This window comes from Bos taurus, chromosome 26 (genome assembly GCF_002263795.3).
Source record: "Bos taurus isolate L1 Dominette 01449 registration number 42190680 breed Hereford chromosome 26, ARS-UCD2.0, whole genome shotgun sequence".
In the NCBI taxonomy this organism is placed as follows: Eukaryota; Metazoa; Chordata; class Mammalia; order Artiodactyla; family Bovidae; genus Bos; species Bos taurus.
The window spans coordinates 41,714,665-41,739,939 of NC_037353.1; the positions used below are offsets into that span (position 1 = coordinate 41,714,665).

At 38.9% G+C, this 25,275-nt stretch overlaps 1 protein-coding gene across 12 annotated transcripts in view; it reads right to left on the reverse strand.

Moving 5' to 3' along the window:
- ATE1 (arginyltransferase 1) overlaps nucleotides 1-25,275 on the reverse strand; it is a 160,925-nt gene that overhangs the window by 49,296 nt on the left and 86,354 nt on the right. Inside the window, exon 11 of one of the 12 annotated variants that reach the window (XM_010820116.4) lies at nucleotides 10,893-19,096. The exons of the other annotated variants lie outside the window; for them this stretch is intronic. Coding sequence (XP_010818418.1) covers nucleotides 19,085-19,096 — 12 coding nt within the window. The 3' untranslated portion in view covers nucleotides 10,893-19,084. Of the gene's footprint in view, nucleotides 1-10,892; nucleotides 19,097-25,275 lie in introns of those variants that run through there. 12 annotated transcript variants of the gene reach the window in all.

A 25,275-nucleotide genomic window follows, 5' to 3' on the forward strand; every position in this document is an offset into this window, starting at 1 on the left:
ACCTCCTCCTCCACCACTCTGCCCTGGCCACACGGGGTTCTCTGCTGGTCCTGGAACACTTCAGGCTTGCTCCCACCTCAGGGTGTCTCACTGACTGTCCTCTTTTCTGGTCCTACGGGTATTCCTATGGCTAATTCCGTCACCCACTTTAAGGTTTTGCTCAGCTGTCATCTTCTCAGTGAAGCTCAACTATCCCCTTCTCCTGTTCTTCTTCCCTAGGACTTGCAACATTCTTGTTCACTTTCTTCACTGTATCTACAGGAAACTCCCGGCTAGAATGACGCATCAGGGGTTTCAGTCCGATTTGTTCACAGATGCATCCCCAAACCTGCTGCAAGTGACGGCAGGATGAACTACGAGCCTAGTACATACTGCCCGGCCCTTCCCTCTCCCTTTCTCTAAACACAGCAAGTGTTTTTTTAACACGCTTTCATACCTTTAATGTGGCACACACAAATCAATCAGTATTTGCTGAATTTGCATTTACGATGCACCTCCACCACACTGTCACTGTTTATGACTAGTTCTCAACCTTTGGGAAAATACTAAAAGTGTAAAAACATAAAATAGAAAAAAGTACAAGAACATTACCATGACAGGGTATGTAAGAACTGTGTGCGTGCTAAGTCACTTCAGTTGTGTCTGACTCCTTGCAATCTCATGGACTATAGCCCACCAGGCTCCTCTGTCCATGGGGATTCTCCAGGCAAGAATACTGGAGTGGGTTGCCATGCCCTCCTCCAGGGGATCTTCCTGATCCAGGGATCGAACTTGTGTCTCTTATGTCTCCTGCACTGGCAGGCAGGTTCTTTATCACTAGCGCCGCCTGGGAAGCCCTTGCCTTACTCAAGAAGGTTAGAAACTACTAGTTCAAGTCAATTTGGTTTTTTTTTCCCCCTCTCAAAATATTTTTACTTATTTCACTGGCATACACTCTCCTTTAAAGAAACGTACAGCTTTTCATATTAAGCTTCATATTAAGAAAAAGAGGGGGAAGCATGACTTGCTTGGGGAGAGGCCTCTTCCTCTGCTCAGAGCTGAGCTGCGTCACTTTGGTTGGTAAGGACAGTAACAGTAATAACGAGTCCTTCCTGTGTTTGTTAGGAACACAGCCCTCATCATGGTACTGCATACCAAGAGTTAAATCTTATAATGACTTAAAAAGTAATGGACATAATTTCTATCACACAGAGAAAACCTAAGATCATTAAATGGGCGTGATGAACTCAGAGCCAGACCCTTGATTCTCATTCTCTTCCTATACCTAATTTAAAAATATTCAACACATCTTTAAAGTATTTTCAAAATAACTTCAAAAAAATCTTAAAAATCCCAGGAGTCCAATACGCACAGGGACTCTGCTCAGCATGGAGGATGGTGAGATGAAATGAGCCCAGTGAGGCACCACTGTCTGCTGGGGAAAAGGAGGCAGCTGTGCCCCAATGCCTTTCACAACGAGTGGTGAACGTAGGGTGGAGGGCACAAAGACGCTATGGAAGCACCAAGACGCAGCCAGAGAAGCCCAGCACAGGCCACACCTCTGAGAAGAGCACCAAGGACTACAAGCAACACGTGCTTAGAGCACAAAGGTAAAACCAGCAGCTTTCTCTCGAGACTCCTCCGAAGGGGTCTCCTCTGCAGAGTCTTAAGATCTGAGTAGCACCATGTTTGGAAAGAAAAATCAAGACACCACAGCCAAGTGTGGGCAGACCTAAGACCTACATAGACCATGTCTGCCCTCAAGTTCCCAAACACATGTCTGTTGAAACTTCACCAAATGGAAAATGAAATTAGAAAGAACTATTTCAGCTCTACAGACAGTATGCAGTCCTGTGTCTATGGGTTGGGAAGCTTCAAAAATAAATGCACATTTTGCTTTACATTCAAAATGTTAACATCAGGTTAGTCATAAAGAATAACTCCATCTTCTCTCTGAACAAATGCCAATTTCCATAAATTCACATTTATTACCAGTAGGCATCTTTCTTTTTAATAGAGAATGTGTTCAAAGCAACTTTCAAGTTCATGAATGGATCTTACTGTAACCTGGTATTATCCTGAGAAATATTATGAAACACATGGTTTTCAAGTTACATTCTGGTTTCTTTTATCTCATCCTATCTAGATTCGTATAGAAATACTTCTTACAACTGAATGCACAACTGATCAAAAATAAAAGAAAAACATTATTTACATTATAAGTGGAAAATTCCCTGTAACAATCCTGAAAAAAAGCAATGAAATTACTAAATACACCTTTTAAAACAAATTCACAATGTTAGCAGGTCCACTTCTTGATTACAATGAATCCAGAAGTACATGATTTTAATTTCTAAAGGGCTTTAATCTCTTTCAAAAATCTTTTTTTTTTACAGGGGTATTTTAAAAGGATATATGTGAACCCCAATGCATTCAGGACTACATATGACATGTAAAAATTTTCTTTGAATATTACATGTGTCTTTGTATGAGTTTAAAAAACATGCAAATGAGAAGTTATTTATTTCATTAAAGTTAAAGGATTTGAGACTGTTATTTTTCGTAGAAAAAAATCAGAATAGTAAAGAAATACTTTCATATGACATTCACCCAAGTTAGCATTCTTGCCTTTTAACTGGAAACATCTGGGGATGGGCCTGGCTGATTGCAATAAAATTGAAGTTACCAATTCACACCCTGCCATTTTGAGGGTATTTTGTTTTTACAGTTTTCAAATTAAAACCAAACCAACTTTCCTTTGAACTCTGGTCCTGAAGCAAAGATCTTTATGAGATTTCAGTCTCAAGAATACTTATAAATATTTTGAAAAATAGGGAGGATTTTGAGTACTTGAGGATAAACCAGCAGAGTTTGTTTTAAAAGTTCAAGTTAAATTAAAATGTAAGAACACTAGAAAGACATTATTATTTAAATACACACATACACATTCACCCACAGTGACCACCAGTAGCACTGGGGAAAAAAAAGAGAGTTTAACTAGACATTTAAGTCTTTTATCAGGTAACGTTGTTATCAGTATCCCATTTTTCTACAATAAACCTACTGATTTTACTAAAACCAACTGCTTAAAGAGAGGCTCTAATACTACATAAACAAAAATAGTTCAAAATAATCCATCAGAGTGGGCTGTGCCTCCAAAGAAAGCGGGTAAGAACAGGGCTTATTAAATCCAGTCTTTTCCCTGAAAGACAACACCAATGGAATCCCATCCACAAAGTACTACAGCAGACCCCTTGCTCCCTGATTTCATTACATAAACAGAGATTGACTTTATCAGTCCCCAAGAGAGTGCTTGAGAAGTAACTCGAGCTGCTCTGTTTTCAGAAACTGTGTTTGGATTGTGCCACGCTCAGTTGGCGAGGTGAACTGAGCCCAGTGAAGACAAAGGGCCTAAACATCTGAATCCATTTGTGTTCCCCAAATTCTGAAAGCCAACAGATGTACTCCATGTGCTGCTGGGCTAAGCTTTGAAAATTTAAAAATACATATTTTTTCCACTGACAAACAGAAAGTGATGGTATTCTGTGTTTCTTTAATTAAAATCCAAGGGTTCGCAAAGGCTCCAAGACTTACTTTAAATCTTCCTTAAGACTGGGCTATTTATTTAACTATTAGCAAATAATAGGGCATAAAGAGTCTAATTCAGTTTTAATCACAATCTTTGCTTTTATTTTGGAAACCCTGGGTTAATCTTTTTTCTTTTAGAAAATACAAAGAAAGCTTGTGAAGAAAAGATTCAGGGAGTCAACTTACAGCCCAAATTTAGTTTCAACCCGAAGGGTCATAAGTTGAAAAGCATGAGGGGAAAAAAAAAAGAAATATAATGAAAGATGAAGACAAAGACAATAATGTAAGAAAAAAAGAAAAAGTAAAACCCAAAACTTCTTTAATATGTTATAAAATGAAATATTCATATAAATGTTCATATATGTATATGTACGTGTAAACTAAATTTGGCCTTCACCATATTGGTCAGAACAATCAGTTCAGGGGTTTGCCTTTTTAGGCTGCTGCTTACAAAACAGCCCTTGGAATCACTGGTTCTGCACCATCAGAGGTAAGTAATCCTCACCTGCATGACAGTGAGAAAGGCTGATTTCAAGCTCTGCCTCCTGAAACTGTCCTCCTAATGACACCAGGGAGAAATGATTGTGTACATTCTCTATTTTTAAAACCCTTTACTGGCTCTCCAAATCTACAGGGAAGTAGGATGACCCTTTTAAAGCAAGCAAACAAACAAAAAATTCATAGACCTTTATAAGATAACATAATTTTAGTTTCACTTGATGAGAAATTATACAAAATAAAAATCCATTACAAATTCATTCATGCTTTTAAATGAGTTTGGATTTTACTAATCACAACAGAACCTACATACGTTTGTAGAAAATTAGCACCATACTCACGTTTATTAATCTGTACCCACACTGTGCATATGGATTCACAGACTTCTTGTGAAAGCACTCTGGTTTACAGACATCAGGGATCTTGCGTGTACAGTACAAAGCCTGCTGTCAGCCTACTCTCTCGCCCCGCATACTTGTACTGGGGGACTCCCATCTAGGCACAGGCTGTTTTGCCTGGTGTGACTTCCCATCTGGTCTACATGCCTACTGCACGTTTGAGGCCAAACCTAAACGCTGCCTACTGCTTCTTTACCAAGCTTTCCTTGGCCTTTGCTTGACCTCACCACCAACTGAGCTCTCATTCCTACAGTCAGCAGGTAATTAAGAAATGCCATCCACACCAGGCTGCATGATTAGGTCGTGGGCACGCCACAGCACACAGTAACATTGCCAGTTCAACAGTAACATTTTAGTTCTCAGGGACCATTGAGTCTAGAAGGGGAGAGGACTTTAAGGAAATAATCATAGGGAAACATCATTAAAGAGAATGGCAAATACTGTGAAGAAAAAGCAACCTGAAATAGCACAAGAGGAAATCTTATTTAGATTAGGAGGGTCAGGGTTGGGGTCTTTTGGGTTTCTAGAGAAATCCACCCTACAACTCCATACGATCTCCTTGAGCTGTCTGCTCACATGCTGTGCTTCTCACACTTTGGACCACCACTCCTCTACCTCTCACAATCTCAACTTGGGAGTTGCCCAACAGCCCGAAGTACATCATTTCTTTGCATGCCTTGTGCCTTGGCAGAATTCCCTCAATGGACTGAGTTCTCAAAGAATACTTATTGAATATTTACTGAATTAAATTAAACTGTGTCAAATTATATTTCTTAAAAATAGAGAATCAGACCATTTGAAAACAAGAAGAGCCTTAGTCAATATACTCCTTAGTCAAAATCCAGTTTCATTATCATATTTAAAATGTGTGGTAATTCTAGCAACTTAAGGGTAATTACTGGTAAAGCCAAGATTAGAAACTCAAACTCTTTTATGTTAAAATTCCCAAGCTAAAACCAGATATAAGTATAAATACCTCAAATGTGTCAGCAACATCCTATATACCCCTTTATGAAAATTTGCCTAATTATTTCAGATCCGGACCTTTTAAAACACCTTTTATTGGCTTTTATCCCCCTGATATTCTTTTTTAAATTGATATACCGAGTCGACCAAATGCTCAAAAACAGTTTACAGCAAATCCACAGCTTTAATAAAGTCAGTAAGCTGTGTCTGATTGATCATGTCTCTAACTGGCGCTATTATTTTTTGCCAGTAAACATTTTTCAATGCCTAAAACCCTTAATCGTAAAAGTCTGTTTAATTACACCCCTGAGGGAAATAAGAAGTTAGCTATAACCTTATATTTATCCCAGGGGTGTGATCTTTGGTAATCATTCCTTTTTTTCTGCCTGATGGAAAATTCATCACAAATGACTTAAATGCTTCAAGTTAAGGATAACCTTTTCCCTCTCAACTGTGTAGCAGTAGGAGTCCTGGTAGAATTTACATCCTACCCCTTGAATGTCATCAGTATCCTGTGTGTCTCTGTAAGAAAGGGCTTGGCAGAAGGTTAGTAGAACAGTTTTGTGCAGGGCCTACACTTCAGCATGACAAAAAGATATCTAACACATTACTTCCTTTCTAAATGATCAGTTATGCAATTATGAAGGACACATCAGTTTAAATTTAAACACAGTTATTTACAGGGTGAGCAAATCAAGTCCACTCACGGAATTTTAGATAAATTATTGAGAAAAATTTACTGTCTTACAAACACCAAATCATCCTGGATGACAACTTGAGAAACCTCACTTCTTCATTCCGTCTAAGACGTCCACCTTAAAATACCATTATTGATCCAAGCCCAATTAATGTTGTTAGAATAGAATTTTGAATTACAAAGATCCTTAGGAGCATAGTAACATCAATGTCTTTGTAAATGTCATAGTTTTATCTATTTTCAGCCCATTACAAAACCACACATGCACCAAACACAAAAAATCTTTATGACATAAGGATTTTTAATATATTTATGCATGGTTTTAAAGTGTTACTTCGGACTTAATTTTTAAATGTTGTTGCTCAGTTGCTCAGTCATGTCCCACTCTTTGTGACCGCATGCACTGTAGCACGCCAGGCTTCCCTGTCCATCACCATCTCCCCGAGCTTGCTCAAACTCTTGTCCATTGAATTGGTGATGCCATCCAACCATCTCATCCTCTGTCATCCCCTTTTCCTCCTGCCTTCAATCTTTCCCAGCATCAGGGTCTTTCCCAATGAGTCAGCTCTTGGCATCAGGTTGCCAAAATACTGGCGTTTCAGCATCAGCCCTTCCAATGAATATTCAGAGTTGATTTCCTTTAGGGTTGACTGGTTTGATCTCCTTGCAGTCCAAGGGACTCTCAAAAGTCTTCTCCAACACCACAGCTTGAATGCATCAATTTTTCAGCCTCAGCCTTTTTTTAAACATATGTATTTTAAAAACTTAAATATACAAAAGGAAGTTTTCAACAGCTACACCATTAAAATAAAGTTCTTCTATAACAGTACTGTCTTTGACCTACACAAAAAGTATATTATCTTAAAATTTTAAGCAAGCAATTACTACCTTTCCACCCAATAAGAGTTTGGATAAGTTAAAACATCATAATTACCTTGTCAGCTTACTACATCACAACTCTCTAGAAATAATATAAATAAGATTGAAGTTGAAATACACAACTTTCTAGTGTAGGAAAGTATAATTTTGAAAAGTTACTATTATGCAGAGCCTGAAACTATGGTGTCTCTATGGTTTTGAGCCTAAAAGTGTGGAGCACTGAGTATGTATGGAAGCTACTGGTCTACAAGCTATCTACAGGCTTCTGGTGATGTAGCAGCTAAGTGCTACAATGTGGTACATAGCACAAACTCCAGCAACTTGACTCTTCAGTATCTTTACGAGCTCATAGGTCTAAAGATATTTAATGCGTTTCAGTTCACTACAGTTATCCTTTTTGATGCTCAAATTGTTCATATTTTGGTCAGTGGGAGTCAATTTAACTTGGTTCCAGAATTTCCAACACAACTGTAATAGTTTATGACAGTTTCCATCCTTGCTAACTTCATCTTATCTTCATGTAGACTGTTTATTAAAGGAACTTTAACTATCCTCAATCTTCACTATGTGTTTCTGAGCAATGGATTTGGAAATCTATCATTACATAAATTAAGCCTTCATCCAGTTACCCAACTTTAGTCTTGGGAAATAGTACAATCTATGAGAATCTGAGTCTCCTTCTTGTAACAACAGCATGAAGAATTTACCAGATGACTACAAAGGATCACACAAGACAGAATGAAATGTAAGCTTTCCAAAGCACTTTAAGCAAATATCTAGCCTTAACTGAAGGGTGTATAAAAATATCAAAAAACCAGAATTAATCAAATGTATTGGGAGCAATAAAGAAAATTCATATTTTCAGATAGAATTCAAATAAAGAACTAAATGTTCAATTTTTTTCTTTCAATAAGCCGAAGTCACCTATTTTTAGTAAAAAGTATGTCTCTAATTAAATAAATAACTTTAATATTATTAAGGAGTGGTGATTATGCCCATTTTGCAGATAAAAGACACTGAGGCTTAGAAAGTCTGTACATATAATACGGCATGAAACCAAGATTTAAACTCAGCTTTTCCATCTTCGGGAGCTTGATCTTAACTCTGCTTTCTTCTGATGAAATGGTAATGTTTAAATTCAGTAAGAAAATATATTTGTAGTCCAACTTTCAACAACATTTCATTAAAGGAATGCATACACAATTAAATTTTAAATATCTGCAGACAATTGGGGTTATGAAACATGTTTTTACAGTCCTAATGTTCAGATGAAACTGTGAAAAAGAAAAAATTCTACCACAGGGTAAAAGGTTGGGGGAACAATTATTCACAGTCTCAAAGGATGACCCCACAGATTACTTACTAATTACAAAGGGAAAAACACCAGCTCTACAGTGGAGCAACCTGGTAGAGTCCACCTGAACCATCACCCATAATGGAACAAACTGACTTCAGGGGACTCTGGACGTGATATCCTGAGACTGCCCAGCATCACCTGGGTACTATTCTGACCAAAAATGCCTGACAAACTATACTCATTTAAACTTTAAATAATTTTTAAATTGTCCTAAATTTAAAAAAAAAGAAATGAAAAGTAAAGGTAATCAAACCATCACCATTATGTTTAGTCTGTAAACCACTATGAAGTAAGTCATGGTTTATTACCTCCTAGAGTTATATATGTTTCAATTTATGTAGATAAAAATTCATTTTAAAATTTGTATCCCAAGTCAGTAGGTGTATTCTAGAGACACAGGGCCATTTAATCACTGAACTTCACACAGCGAGTTGTTCAGATAGTTGGGTTTCCTCATTGGAGAAGAATGGCTCTAAAGTGCTGTATGATGAAGATGATGATGGTGATGCCACCTTAGAGGAACAGAGGCTGTTTCTGCAGGGAGTGAGCTGAAGGTTAATGGCATCTGCAGAGTAGAAGTCAGCAAACTACAGCGATGGGCCGGATCTGGTCTGCTGCTTTTCCACAACCAGCCCACGATCTAAGAACGGTTTTCACATTTTTTAATGGTTTCAAATAAATCAAAAGAAGAGTAATAGCTTATGACATGTGAAAATTATATGACATTTAAATCTCAGAGTCCATAACTAAAGTTTCACTGGAGCCCAGCCATGCCCATCTGTTGAAATATCTTCCACGGCTGCTTTCACTACGATGGCAGACCACATGGCCTGTAAACCTACAAGATTTACAGCTTAGTCCTGTACAGAATGACTGCCAGGGAGAGAAATTTCAATTTCCAGTAGACAATAAGGATCATGGGTGTGTTTACCTTGTGATTTCCATAGGGGCTCCACACTTTGGTTCATTTTTCAATATGTATAATATGCTACTGAGGCATAAAAACGTTTCTTTCAAAAAAAAAAAGTCCTATTATTATGAATTGAAGGATGTTAAGAAAGATGTAAGACATTTATGTTTCAAAAACTGAACATGTAGAACATTGGTTTTTGAAAAGCCATCATCAGAACCAGAGTTTGATTTGTGACAAAGAGTCCAGATTATGGCTGACCAGAGATGGAACCTACAGAGATGAACCTGAGCAAGTCATTCAGAGAAGGTTCCAGAGAACTAAAAAGAGCAAGGAGGCAAGTAACCGTAGAACCTGCCTTCAGTAACAGACACCAACATAGATTAAGGTTCAAGAGCAAAATTCCAGGGTCTAGGAGGACTGAAAGAGTGAGGCAAATTTAATAAGGCTTTGATGTAAGACTTGAGTGGCAACTATGGAGAGGTAAGCACAAAACCACACTAAGTGACTCTCAAATTCTAATACACCAAGACTGAAGGCTTGTATGTAGCTATATAGCAATATTTATTTGTTAGATCTACTTAGTCACAACTTGAGTATCTTCCAGCAAAGATATATTTATACAGATAAAAAAGTCTATAAATATTATAGAATCAGATCAGATCAGTCGCTCAGTCGTGTCCGACTCTTTGCGACCCCATGAATCGCAGCACGCCAGGCCTCCCTGTCCATCACCAACTCCTGGAGTTCACTCAGACTCACGTCCATCGAGTCAGTGATGCCATCCAGCCATCTCATCCTCTGTCGTCCCCTTCTCCTCCTGCCCCCAATCCCTCCCAGCATCAGTCTTTTCTAATGAGTCAACTCTTCGCATGAGGTGGCCAAAGTACTGGAGTTTCAGCTTCAGCATCATTCCTTCCAAAGAAATCCCAGGGCTGATCTCCTTCAGAATGGACTGGTTGGATCTCCTTGCAGTCCGAGGGACTCTCAAGAGTCTTCTCCAACACCACAGTTCAAAAGCATCAATTCTTTGGCGCTCAGCCTTCTTCACAGTCCAACTCTCACATCCATACATGACCACAGGAAAAACCACAGCCTTGACTAGACGAACCTTTGTTGGCAAAGTAATGTCTCTGCTTTTGAATATGCTATCTAGGTTGGTCATAACTTTCCTTCCAAGGAGTAAGCGTCTTTTAATTTCATGGCTGCAGTCACCATCTGTAGTGATTTTAGAGCCCCCAAAAATAAAGTCTGACGCTGTTTCCACTGTTTGCCCATCTATTTCCCATGAAGTGGTGGGACCGGATGCCATGATCTTCGTTTTCTGAATGTTGAGTTTTCTGAATATTATAGAATACTTTATAGCAAAAGGGATCTTATCCAAAGTGAACAGGATTAGTAGTGGTGCATCAATTAAAAATGCCCATTACAGTATATATGTGTACAAACATACATACCTTTAACAGCTAAAATAAGTAACTGTACATTCATTAGCCATTCTCAGATTTAGGACCAAGCCTCTTCTCTGAGGATGCATCACTGGGACTTTCGGTTACTAGTCTTTAAAGTGCACTGAGCACCTATTCTTAGGAAAGTGCAGAATCTTTCCAGATTATTACGGGCTTTTTTTTTTTTTTTTTTTTTTAACCCTAAGTGCTTTTATTTATCTCATCCACAACAAATGCAGCAGCAATTTTTTATGACTCAGCTTTGAGTCTATCTACATCATTCAAATTAAGCTTAATGCAAATAACTAAAGCATCTTTCACCAGTTTACTTTGAAATAAACTGTATTATTACCATAACTAGTAAAATAGGCATAAAAAACTGACAAAAACAGATATGCATGCATATATTCATGCATATATTAAATTGAAGCTTACCAGCCATAAGCATTCAGACTGCCATGGCACTGGATGAGTTTTATGGAAGGAATGGAAGGGCATCAACAGATAAACTGAACACAAATGGAACAGATTCAAGGCACTGCACAGAGAGGCACAAAAGATAGTCCCAGCAATTAAACCTGGATACAGTGCTGACCCACCACAGCACAGTTCCAGGATTCTTCTGCTTTGGGAGCTGAAGGTGAAAGTTGAAAAGGTTTATCTACAGAAAGATTAGGTGACCCTACTTAGGTGTTAAAAGAAAAAAGTGGAATAAAGTCAGGACAGAGCCACTGTTGCACTGTATATGGCCTAAAAAAATAAAGCTAAAGAAGGGGGAAAAACAAAAAAGAACAAAAATGGCAAAACACAACTATCTATCTTTATATTGTTTGAGGTATCCCTCATTTTTTCCTGTTAAACTGTCCTCTTAAGAGAAATAAAATTACAAAGAGAACTTTTATTTCCCTTATCACAAAGGGGACTGACATCACCGAGTTATTCCACTTTCCTTATAATCCTCTTGAGAACTCACAAACTAAGGCTGGGAAGTACTAAAAGAACAGAAGCAACCTTTTAGTACTTCAGCTTAAAATTAAAACCGCCACCAGAGAACAGTACTGCTGAGTCCTAAAAGGCAGGATACATCTATCAGTACCTAAATAAATCCAAAACACTGTACAAACAGAAATAAACTTATATTTCATCAGTTTATAAGAACTAAAGGCAGTCAAGAGAGTTGTTAGTGTAACATTTTAGGCGATAAAGAAAAAAGGAAAATCAACTGGGTTATTTTTCCTAAAACAAGATGTTTCCTGTTATATTCCTGCATGTGTTTCCTGGTCTAATTTTCAGTAGCTTCTAGTATATGATGTCCCTCTACTCATCCTTCCCTAACGGCTCAGACAGTATAGAATCTGCCTGCAATGCAGGAGACCCAGGTTCAATCCCCGGGCTGGGAAGATCCCCTGGAGAAGGGAATGGCTACCCACTCCAGTATTCTTGCCTGGAGAATTCCATGGACAGAGGATTCTGGTGGGATACAGTCCATGGGGTCGCAAAGAGTTGGGTGGCAAAGAGTCGGGTGGCAAAGAGTCGGACACAACTGAGCAACTTTCACTTCATTTCATGTCACTTCACTACTCTTCCTGGAAGAAAATGTCCCAAATGAAGAGACACACGAAATGGGTGAATTCCTTATGTACAGCATGAATGGTCAAAAGAACAAATTTTGTGACAATGTCTCAAAAAGAAATATACAAAAAGATGTTGAGTTATTTATAACAAAGAATTAAAAGAACTTAACATACAGTAAGAGCTCGAAAAATTATGGCACATTATTAGAACATTTAAAGCCACTTAAAATCCAAGGGATATGAAACACTTAAGAACAATAGGAAAATACTCATGAACAAGTATAAGAAGGTAGAAAAGAGTACTGCATACATCATAACAACTGTGAGGAAGAAAGAAATGCATGTATATTTACAAAATACAGCAAAATGTCAACAGTGATTAGTCCTGGGTGACAGAGTTGTAGGCAATTTTTATTTTTAATATTCCCCTTATTTATTTCCTCTTCTACAAGAACTATGATTTTAAAAATGGAAAAAAAAAAAAAAAAGGAATAGAATAGGGAAAGGGCAGAACAGAAAGAAGAAAATAGTCATCTCAAAGCAAGGTAATTCTGCAACTGCACAAATTATTCCACCCAATCAATTCTAATAATCCTCACACCACAAGTGATACAAATCCAAACAGCTCTGGAGGCTTCAGTTGCCTTTCAGAAATGTTTATACCTTTTACTTGTAAAGACTCAGCATGTCTGATCTTTAAGCAAGTCTACAGTATTAAATAAAACACAATAGCTCCTCCACGCCTTGGAGCTGGTAACCTAGAATATCATTTTCCCTTTCAAGTGGGAAACAGAAAACACATATACCCACACACACAGAAGGTACCTCTGACTCAGTGTCAAGACACATACCCCAAAAGTAACAACCAAGTGTGCACACACACATTTATAATGTCAACAACATCATTATCCATTGTAAGATACACATCCAGGTTTTTCTAAGGTGAAAAAGAGAAAAGAAAATGCATGTTTTAGAATAGATGAAATCTGTACTTTAACGGCCTATGAGACCAGGAGCGCTTTTAAAACCTACATGAAAGTCTTCACACTGGAAACATCCTCCAAGAGAAGCAATACAACACAGCTTTAGCCTCAATCTAGCTGAAGGCAAATCCTCTAACAGTAACTAGTTGTAGGTTAGTTACAGTCTTATCCATAAATGGGGAAAAAAATAACACCCATGTCTAGAATTGTATTATCTGAGCTAATAATTACAGAACACTTATTTATAAAATGTACCTGGCATAAATAAGCAAAGTAAAGAATCACACAGCATAACCAATTTACTTTGAAACAGCTTTAAAAAATGTGTGTACATGTATAAACACACACACGTATCTATGTATGTACAAGGGTGTAGGGGAGACAAGGAGGTAAATGTGAGTGAAGGGTATATACTTTCTCTTTGCATCATTCTTATTCTTACAACTTTTCTGAAAGCTCAAAAATATTTCCCCAAAATGGTTAAATAAATAAAAAGAAAGTCTACCACTGGACCAATAACTATAATACAATAACAGAACTGAGCCCTCTGCTTTTAACGTCTCACTTAGAATACTAATTGAGGGCCTCAGGCCATGTCTGGAAATGGCAGGGTTTCCAAAGCAGAGCCCTGGGTTAACAAAACTATCACTCCCCATGCTCAGAACACAAGTAGAACTGTTTGCCAGACTCTCATCTAAGATTCACTCACCAATCCTACTAAGCTGACTCCAACAAAGAATTTAGCAAAGCCTCCGGGAATTAGTTTATTAGGTTTAATCTGAACGAAAGCAATAAGAATACTTATCTCTCTAGATTCTTCTAAGATTCAGTATCCAAAAGTAAGAGAATATTTTTACCATTTTCATGATGTTTTCCTTACGAGCCAGGAGCAATGCAACTACAAGGTGCTCTACTGGAATATGAGACCTTAAACATGGACAGGACAGAAATTTCCCCTCTAGGAGCCTTACTCTAAATTCTTACTAGGATAGGTGACTAAAGTCTGTAACTCCATGATAAAACCAGAGGCACACAAACAAACAGTCCTAGGGCACTCTGATTTTTCCTCGGTTCATCGAAAACTGATGGAAAGAGAATTAAAAAGTAAACAAACAAAAAAATCCCCCCAAAACCATAAATGATAACAAGAGGGAAGAAACAAACTTTTTAAAGTTGCCTTTTTTTAAACAGGGACCATTTTTAAAGTCTTTACTGAACTTGTTATAAGATTGCCTCTGTTGTTTATGTTCTACTTTTTTAGCCACAAGGCATGTGGGATCTTAGCTCCCATCAGGGACTGAACCCACACCCCCTACTTTTGAAGGCGAAGTCTTACCCATTGAACTGCCAGGGAAGTTGCAGAAATGGATCTTATTAAAAAAAAAAAAATTCTTATTTTCCTAAGTCTGCTTCTGAGTATTTATCATTTCTGACCCATCAAGGTGGCCGAGTAGCACTCAAAACTTTTCTCACCTTGAAATTCAAAGAAACACAGCTAGTTAGTTTAAATGAGTTATACATTTCTGATTTTTACTGCTTGAACTATTTGTCCTGTAATAGAATTATTAATGAAAAGAATTAAAAGCTTTATTGGGGAATTAGTGAAAAAAGAAAACACACATTTTCTGTCTGATACCCCTTCCCTTCAATCCTTTATCATAATTTGGTTTGAAAAACAAGTTCAAAACTTTGTCTAGCCAAATACGTGATAAAAAGCAGCAAAACTCTGTAAAAATTAAACACATGTTAAACTTGGGTAGTTCCAAGTTACAAAAGCAACTATTACATTTCCTAGGAAAAACTATAAACTCATTATCACCACCATCTTGGTCTCGGTTTTCATAGATTTAGGCCAAAGACCTGAGATGACCCTCTCTGTGTCTCTAAGGTATGAAAGCCATGTATCTCTTTCTTGACCACAAAGACGTCTGCCATCACTGTTTCTCAGAATTCTCAGGGAAGAAAATTCTCAACCCCAGCAATCTGTTTCAATACGTTAAAACTTCAGGTAACATAATATTCTCTTCCATCTGTTCACATTAATTTTTGAGTCAATGTTTTCTGTGTAGCATTTATCTCACTAAATAACAACATCAAGCCCAGACACAAACATGGTTAATCAACCACTCTTTGAACCCTCCATCACATCCCTAAGGACAAGGTCTTGGAAACAGAAGATAAAATGTTTCACTGGCTGGAAAGAGTAAAAACTCCTTATGGAATTTTATTGAGTGTTGTTTATACAGAATACTTGACCAGCTCTTTCTCCCCTTATTCTCCATCTCAACCTTGGATGAGTGAGTGGTTCACTTACATGAACATGCCTACAAAGGTACTGCTCATTATTAACAATGGGGATACCTAGGGAACTGGCACAACTGTTGCCTTTTCTAACACATCCATGCTGTTGACAGACAAGCTTATTCGTTTGGTTCTTTAGGTTAAAGAAACAAAGGAATTCACTCAAGTGATCCACTAAGTGGCTAGTACTAATGGTAGAGGGGAACAGAGCATTTTAGGGAGTAACATAAGAGAATGAAGGCAGAAATGTTACCCACCTAGGGTCAGGCTCCAGAGAATTCCAGGCTATCCAGGGAGAGAAGGAAACCTAGGCTAGATGAAGGCCTTGTGGATAACAGATTGTAATTCAAGATCTGGCAAGTAGGTCTAACAAGAGGCCATCCACATGCCTTCAGCAGCAGGAGACCCCAATCTGTGTTTTCATCTGCCATTCTCTGTCTCAGCTTCTATTCTCCCCACCACCTCTCTCTTCTCTCATCTTGCTATCTTTTGATTCACAAGCCCCTTTGAAAACCAGATGAAAGAAATCCATGAACTCTATTCTCAAGATAAATGTGCATGTGTAAAAGGTCTGCCTATAATTCAAACTTTACAGACCTGTGCTTACAAAGCCCTAATCTAACTCTGAGCCTTTGTTACTGTTCTCTATGTTACTATTCTCTGTGTCTACTCCCACTAACTACTGATCCTTCCTACTGTCTTAATTCAAACTTCCTTAAAAGAGTAGATCTGAATGGTTTAGTCATCCACTATTCAGCAGGCAAAGCTTTAATATTACAAAATACATCATCTTACATAATATTACTGCTACTTTACCCTAGAGTGACCACCTTTGGGTTAGGCACTCATGCTTAACCCACTGGAGTGGAAATGGCTACCCACTCCAGTAATCTTGCCTGGAGCATCCCCATGGAAAGGAGCCTGGTGGGCTACAGTCCATGGGATCGCAAAGAGTCAGACACGACTGAATGACTAAGCACCCATGCTTAGTTCAATTAACAGAGTTACATGGAGCTAAGCATTGTAACCTAAACTCAAAGACTCCATTTCCTTGGGCAGACACTATAGGAATAGGAATTTCCATCAGAAGAGAGGTATGGGCATGGCAGACATTTGAGTGCAGTGGATTTCTCTGCATAGGACAAACATAATAGAAAAATGGGGGGCAAAGGTATGTCTACAGGCAGACGGTGAAGAAACAGGAGAAGAGGGAACCCCTGAAGACCAAGCAAAGAAAGGTGGATCTAAGAGAACTGTGGGAGAGACCATGGATTTCCTAGCAAAACAGTTCTCACAACATAAACCATCCTCAAACAATTCCAAGACAGTGGGGTGACTGCTGGGAAGGTCCTCCAGCAGTGGACACCGGGCTTCCTCTGCCTCTCACCGTTGTCACTGTCACCTCACTGCTGTCTGTCTGAGATAATTACACTCCTCAAGGCTGCTTCCCTTTAGCTACTGCCACTTATTTAGACTAGAAGGCTTCTGAAAGAAAAGGGTCAAGTGTAAAAATCTTACAGTTGCCTTATTTTCTTCAGAAGGAAGATATGAGACCCAGGAGAAGATGTATAAATCTAAGAAGGAAAGAAGACCTGAGCCGTGCTAGGGAGTCCTGGAGGCACGGGGGAAGGAAGGCTGAGGACTGGTTTTATTCCCACATCAACACCAAGGCAGCATACTAGGCAAGAAAAACAACAAACACTTCTGTGCATGTGCCTCTCTGTAACAGCTTAGTTCCAACCACACCAGGGTGCAGTCCAGGAGCAAGGGATGCGCCAAACAGCCCTATGCCACTAAAGCTGAAAAGGACTGTAAGTGCCCATCCGAAAACATATAAGCCAACACTGTGCTCTTTGTACTAAAAAAGATGAACTGAATTTAGCTGCCAGGGACAGCAATTCACTTGGCTATTATGAAGATGCCAAGTTTCTCTCTTTTTCTACAAAGAAAGAAAAACAAAACAATTTATAAACACTTAAGACAGACCTTACCACACACATCAGAACTAAAACAGCAAAGTGATGCATTTTGGAAATTTTAACCTTACTTGTTTCTGTTGCTCCTTGTAAGAGACCTCAAGATTTGCTAGAGATAAATCGCATTGTACAGAAACATTAAATTACCTTTAAGCTGACATAAAGGCCACACATAAGCCCCCAAAGAAAATTTAAGACAGTCCTGGGGTCATCAATAAGCTTATGGCTGCACAGGGTCATGAATTAGACACGAGAAACTTTTCTCTGGTGTGTCATACAGGATAGTTTATTTCAAGACTGTTATGGTGAACCCAAAATTAATCTTTCTGGCAGTTCCTTTTTGACAGCAGTAGTCAAATTACCTGCGGTAACTCAGCAACTGTAAAGCCCTACAGACTTCAATGCCAAGTAGGTAACCCCTGAAAACAGAATTTCTCAAGCCTTAGCCCTACTGATATTTTGAGCAGAGAATTCTTTTTTGCTGGAGACTGTACATTGTAGAATGTTTAGAGGCATCCTAGCCTTACAATACACAGTCCACATCAAAAAAGAATTCTCTGGCTCAAAATACCAGTAGCATACATACCTCTCCCCCACTGGCTCAATTGGGACAATCAAAGTTTTCAGAAATGAGATGAGGTGGGGACAGGGGCACAAACCGCCCCTGATAGAGAACCACTATTTTAGGATAAGCGGAAATAGGAACTCAGTCAAAGCTAGGTCATGAAACAAATTAATGTTAATTAAAATAGTATTTAGGTTATATACTTACATAACTATCAAAATCTATAATTATACTTCCTAGAAAAAATTCTTTATACTGTGTTCTGTTATTTGAAGGATTTTACAAATTATTAACTTTATTCAAGTAGATAAATCTCTAAATCAATTTAAAAATAAACTTTTAATTCAAATATAAACCACATATTATACAGCACTATCACTGCAGAATTACAGATGTTTTAAATTATTTGCAATGCTTTGTCAATTTAAAGAAAAAAGCAAATTCAAGAGTACCTTCACTGATCACCTGAAAATTAAAACAAAGTAACTTTCTCATTATTCTAAAAGTAAACATTTTAATAAAATTACATTTCACTAACCTTGCCAAAGTTATAAAAAGATCTATTCTGTAGAAATCCCAAATGGGGCCACTTTATTTGGCGTAGATATGTACTTTCCCTCTAACCTGTAATCAAATTATTCAATATTCTTTTATCTCCATCCAGCCATTTAAAGATACACTGAACATTTACTATTAATCAGGGGTTGCTGCTACAGTAAGTAATAAATGAGCTCAAACTCTATCTTTCAAGAAGCTTAGAGCCAAAAGAGACAAGAAAACAAGCAGTTGTAACACAGTTGTAACACAGAAAGTTAGATGGCATCATCGACTCAATGGACATGTGTCTGAGCAAACTCTGGATAAAGCGAAGGCCACGGAAGCATGGAGGGCTGCAGTCCACGGGGTCACAGAGCTGGACACAACTGAGTGCACGTCAGGTATCAACACGCAGTGCACGTCAGGTATCAACACGCAAGCTGCAATGAAAACACACACTTGTATGTAGGAGAGTTGGGCAGCATTTCAGAGTGGAAACAAACCTAAGATGACTCTTGCAAAGTGAAAAGAAGAGGAGGATGTAACAGTTTTAATACATGGGGGAGGAAAAGGTCTTTTTAGAGCATGTTACTGAAGCCAGAAACCATAGAGAAAAAGGATTATTAAATCAGGCTATATAAAAATTTAAAACTTTTGTATGATCACACATACATATATACATATACATACCATAAACAATAATAAAGGCAAATGATAAAATGGAATGTGACTGCCAAATGATGTTTGGTATTACAACTATTAACAAAGAGCTTTTCATTGTGTTTTAATCATTCGAACTGAATTTGCATACAATGTATCATCCTGTTTCAAGAGATTCTCCACAGCTTTTATTTTCAAAAGTTATTTGGAAGAAATGTACAAGTGGAAGTGATTTATCTGCACATCATTCGTACTTAAGTCAAGTATTCCCTGTAGGACCGACCAATATAATTCTAAGTAAGGATTTTGGTTATTTAATGGAATCAATGCTAAGTGTGAAAAGGTAAAGCTAGGATACTTTACCGTAACACAAATATAGTGATGGAAATAACTGACATGTTTATTAAACTAGTATGTGCTGGACAGTACCCTTAAGAAACTAAAAGTAATTATACAGTTGGAAAAAAAATTCAGTCTTGACCTCTGACCCAACCATACACAAAAATCAATTTCAGACAGATTACTGAATTGTGAAAGGTAAAAGAAGAAAATACAAAAAAAAAAAAAATTTCCATGGCCACAGGGTGGGCAGATTTCCATTGAACAAGACACAAAAGCAATAAGATAAACCAGTTTACATGAAAATTAGAAATTTCTGCTCATCAGAAAAAGAAAAGGTAAGCATTGAGTGGAAGAAGATATCTGTAAAATATTTATGCAACAAAGGATTATACCCAGAATATATAATGTCTACAAGTACTGGAGATCGACATTCCAGGAGATAAATGGGCAAAAGGCACGAACAGATGCTTTACATATGGCCAACAGGAAAATGACAAGATGCTCAGCATCGCCAGGCAACAGCAATGCAAATTAAACCCACAATGCACCATCCTTGCTACACAGCTATCAGAAGGTCTGCTGCTGGTGAGAGTATAAATTAGGATAATCAGTTACAAACATGCTATGCAATATGAACTAAACCTGAATATTCCCACAATCTCCAATCTAGTCTATATGTGTGAGAAATGCAGACATATGTTAATGAAGGGACATGTAAGAAATGTTCAAAGTTGCAGTTGTATATTAGCCAAAACCTAGAAACAGTCCAACCACAACAGAATGAACATAAAGGCATGAAAAGCAACCACACACTGTACACACGAGAATGTGGGTAAATCTTACAAATGTACTGCTGAGTGAAACAAGCCAATCACAAACTAAAATACACCAAGTGATTCCACTCCTGTCAAGCGTAAAAACAGGCATGATTAGTCTTTTGCAATTGCCTTTGGGGGTGAGATAACAATCAAGGGGGACATGAAAGAGGTTTGTGGGGGACTGGAATGTTCTGTGTCAATCTTGGTGCTGGTTGCACAAGTGTGGTCACCATGTGAACATCTGCCAAGTTGTACGCTTAGGAACAGTACACTTTTCCATATACACATCACACTTAGATGACAAGCTGACTTAGAAAAGAAACAACCACAGACAGGCAATTCATGGAAAGCATAAACTGTACTCTGAGATGGGGCTCAGATTTTCCTGAAGCTCAGTGTCTCTGTGAGAATGGCCTGCAGAGAAAGCCAGCCCTCACTTTAGTTCCTCCACTTCTTGGTTTTAACCATGCAGGTGGGTGCCTGCCTTCCACATGTCATGCGTGTCAGTAAACTCACTGAGCACCTTCTCTTTGCCAATGGATTTGGTAGGCCCTAGGGACAGTGACAGGTAAGACACAGTTTGCTCAAGGAACTGACAAGCAGGGACCACGTGTGATCACTTTCCTCTTGCCCTGGCATCCAGCGTGATGCTTTATACAGAGCTGGCCTTCCATGAACGCTGGCTGAGAGCACGCCTGCAACAGCAGAGCACAAGGGGAGCCACAGATGAAGCATTGAGCCAGGACCAAGGTCAAAGGACCGAGGTGGTTCTCCACGGGTGGAGTGGGCAGGGGCCCAGGTGGGAGACACAGAGAAGGCTTCCCTGAAGAGCAAGTGCCCATGCCGGGTCTGGAAAGGGAGAAGGGATGAGTGAGATCGCTTTCAGATCCAAGAAACGCAGGGTCAGGTGGGAAGGAATGGCAGTTCAAAGGTACCTACAACAGCACGGGGAGTCAGAGAACAGGGCTATCTAAAGGAAGATGGCAAACAAGTAGGTTAGGGCAGAACTTGAGCTTGAGGATATTTTAAAAGCTCCAAAGATGATTCAGGTTTTTCAAAGGTCAGGAATCAGGTTCTGTACCAACCTTTCCATTTCACTGTGGAAACAGACATGAGGAAAAGGATGGGGAAGATCAGGTATTGATCAACAGTGTTCTTATTTCCCAGTTAATGTTTGTCAATGCTTCCACTTTCTAGTGATTTAGTCACTAAGTCGTGTCTGACTCCTGCAACCCCATGGACTGTAGCCCGCCAGGCTCCTCTGTCCATAGGATTTTCCAGGCAAGAATACCGCAGAGGGTTTCCATTTCCTTCTCCAGAGGATCTTTCCAACCCAAAGATCGAACCTAGGTCTCCCGCACTACAGGCAGATTCTTCAACAACTGTGCTACCAGGGAAGCACCAGTTAAAGTTTACTTTTACTTAATATGCAAGCATTTTAGGTTTCTCCAAAATAAAAAGTTATATATACCTCATTGTAAGTCTGATAAACAATGCCATTTATATGAATTTCAATTCTTACAACTCTCCAAGTTGCTAAAATTATAAAATGTGAATTAAAGCAAACTCTGGGCAGGAATCACATTGAGCGTTAATTTTCTCATCTGCAATGAGCAGCTTAGAACACATGACCATGCTTTTGACTCTAATGTGGTGAAATTCCACGTGTGACAACTTTAAAAATAAGAATACATAATGAGCGTGTCATTCTTTTACCTCCTTACTGCCTGGAGGAGCCATCAGAAATCCCTTACTACACCACGTGTGACAACTTTAAAAACAAGAATACATAATGAGCGTGTCATTCTTTTACCTCCTACTGCCTGGAGGAGCCATCAGAAATCCCTTACTACAGTTACTCTGTGGTCATTTTTTCTGACCACGTCTAGTTCACTGGACACTTATTTTAACATCAAGAAAAAAAGATGCTGAATCAAAAATTCGAGTGGTTTGTTCTGTGCTATGGGTAAGTGATGAGATCATCTGTATTTCTTTCAAGCCAGCAGTAGCGAAGTCACTACCACAACCACTCAAATACATCGGCCTGGGTTTCAAGATTGCAGTAAAATAACATTTGCTAATTTGTCTGGTCAGGAAACTTTGAACAGTTTGGGAGCTTGGGGATCTCAGCAGTACAGGATTCTGCAGATGCAGCTCTGTAAACGCCAATTTTTTTTTTTAATTTTAGGTGCTTTTATAACAATAATAACCTTCTTTTAGGCAAACTCCTACAGAATTCCAGAAGTGCAGTTTGACCGCAGTCAAGCCAAGGCACTGAGTTTAGGAATGATTAATCACTGATGAATTAGCCTTTTGTTCCTTTTCTGACACTTCTGAACTCCTTCTGATGTTTCAACTATCTGATGTCTGGCCATGTCATGATACCAAAGCGGACTGCCTGAATCACTGTTTACGTTGGCCTGCACACAAATCTGGATAAAGAGCTCAGTAAAAACACCTCCTTCAGATCACAGAACAGCCTTACGTTTGCAGTCTGAGGGACAACATGGAGAAGAAATTTTGAACAGATATTTGTACATCCACATTCACAGAAGCATTAGTCATAACATCCAAAGGGTGGAAGCACACCAAGTGTCCATCAATGAATGTATGCATATACAAAATGTGGCATATACATACAATGGAATATTATTCAGCCTTAAAAAAGAATGAAATTCCGACACCTGCTACAACATGGATGAACCTTAAGCACATGCTAAGTGAAATAAGCCAGTCACAAAAAGATAGACAATGTATGATTCCACTTATATGAAGTACCTGCTGCTGCTGCTAAGTCGCTTCAGTAGTGTCCGACTCTGTGCGACCCCATAGACGGCAGCCCACCAGGCTCCCCCGTCCCTGGGATTCTCCAGGCAGGAACACTGGAGTGGGTTGCCATTTCCTTCTCCAATGCAGGAAAGAGAAAAGTGAAAGTGAAGTCGCTCAGTTGTGTCCGACTCTTAGCAATCCTATGGACTGCAGCCTACTCTGCCCATGAGAAGTCAAATTCAGAACAATGGTGGTTACAGGGTCTGGGGGAGAGAGGAATGCTGAGCTATTAGTAATAATGCAGCTAGGGGAATGGGGAGCTATTGCTTAATGGAATCAGAGTCTCAGTTCTGCAAGGTAAAAGGAGTTCTAGAGATGGATGCTGGTGATGGCTATACAACAGCACGAATATACTTAATACTTCTGAACTGAGCACTTAAAATAAGATAAATTTTGTTATGTACATTTTATCACAATTAAAAATTGTATTAAAAAAAAAAAAGATACAGCAGAGTATATCACCTCTTCTGATTCTAGACACCACTGATGGCTAATGATGTCGGAAGGCCAGCAACCACCCTGGAACTGAGAGAGGAGCAGACAAAGAAGACAAGCATTCTCTGAGGACAGAAGCCAGAAAACCATCCCATCCACCCCCACTCTGCAGGACAGTTCCTCCAAGGAGAAACTCTCCTAAGCTGAAGATATAACTTCCATTCATTTCAGCCAGGTCCTGAGTCTCCAGTTCAGAACTGATTTATGCCAAAACAGTAGCAACTCCCATTAAACCAGTCACAATTATGGTAACAGTTAAAGTGAGCAATGACAACACAACAAATCAAGACAATTTTCTTTTCTATTTTCCAGCCCTCATTAAATTCCTCTGTGACTATTCTGTGCCTTCTTCTAAGACTATGGCCATAGACAAAACCTATATGACCTATATGACCAGGTACTATTTACATAAATCAACCTTTATTTAAAATATACACAAAGAGAGAACAATAAAACCAAAATAATTTAGTAACAATGCATTTTAGAGAATCTTACACACAAGAATAGAACTGCTATCACCTAGCAAACCATGAGTGCTCTGAGAGGAGGCTCTATAGCCACACATGTCATCTATGTAACTACAAAAATGACCATGTGGTGATTTTCATCTTGCAGTGTTCAACATTAGCAAGACAAGCAAACTCAAAATGTGTCATCATGTTAACAAATGCCTTGTAAGCCCAAGTCTGGGTATTAAATGAAATGCTGTATGAAGATGAATTCTCGTAAGCCAAGTGGGGGGCACATCTGTAGGTATGACCACACGTATGAATTTAGCAACTTTGCCAAAACTCTCTCACACTGAGCTGTCAGCAACTTCACAGATCAGTTCAGCTCAACTCAGGACACGAGTCTGCACAGCTCAACACAGAATGACTTTCATCTACGTGGAAATCTACAACTGTATCTACTCATTTCCACCTTACATCACGTGTTTCAGCCATCTGCTGCTGAATAAGAAAACCACCCCAAACTTAAGAGTTTAAAACAACAATTAATTATACCTCATGATTCTGTGAGTTGGCTACAGCTCAGCTACATGGTTCTTCTGCCCCTGTCTGTTCAGCTCCATCAGGCAGCTGCATTCAGCTAGTTGTTTGGCATTCAGCTAGTTGCCTGGCTGAAGCTGAAACATTCAAGATGGCTTGAAGCTTCCCAAGTGGCCTCTCACGCCAGTAGGGTATTTGGACCTTATACATGATGACTGGCTTCAAAGACCAAGGAAGCAAAAGCTGTCTGTCTTCCCCTTCTTAAGGCTTGGGCCTGAAATCTCAAGACAGTTACTTCTGTGCTATCCTATTAGTCAGCGCAGGTCACAAGGCTGGATCAATCCTGATGGATGGAGCAACACACACAAACAGGGTGCAGGGTAAGAGGAACTATGACAGAAGCTCTGGAAACCACCCATCAAATGATGGTCATTCCCACACATAAAGATAGGCTCTTCACTTCAACATGTCTTCAGGACAACACAT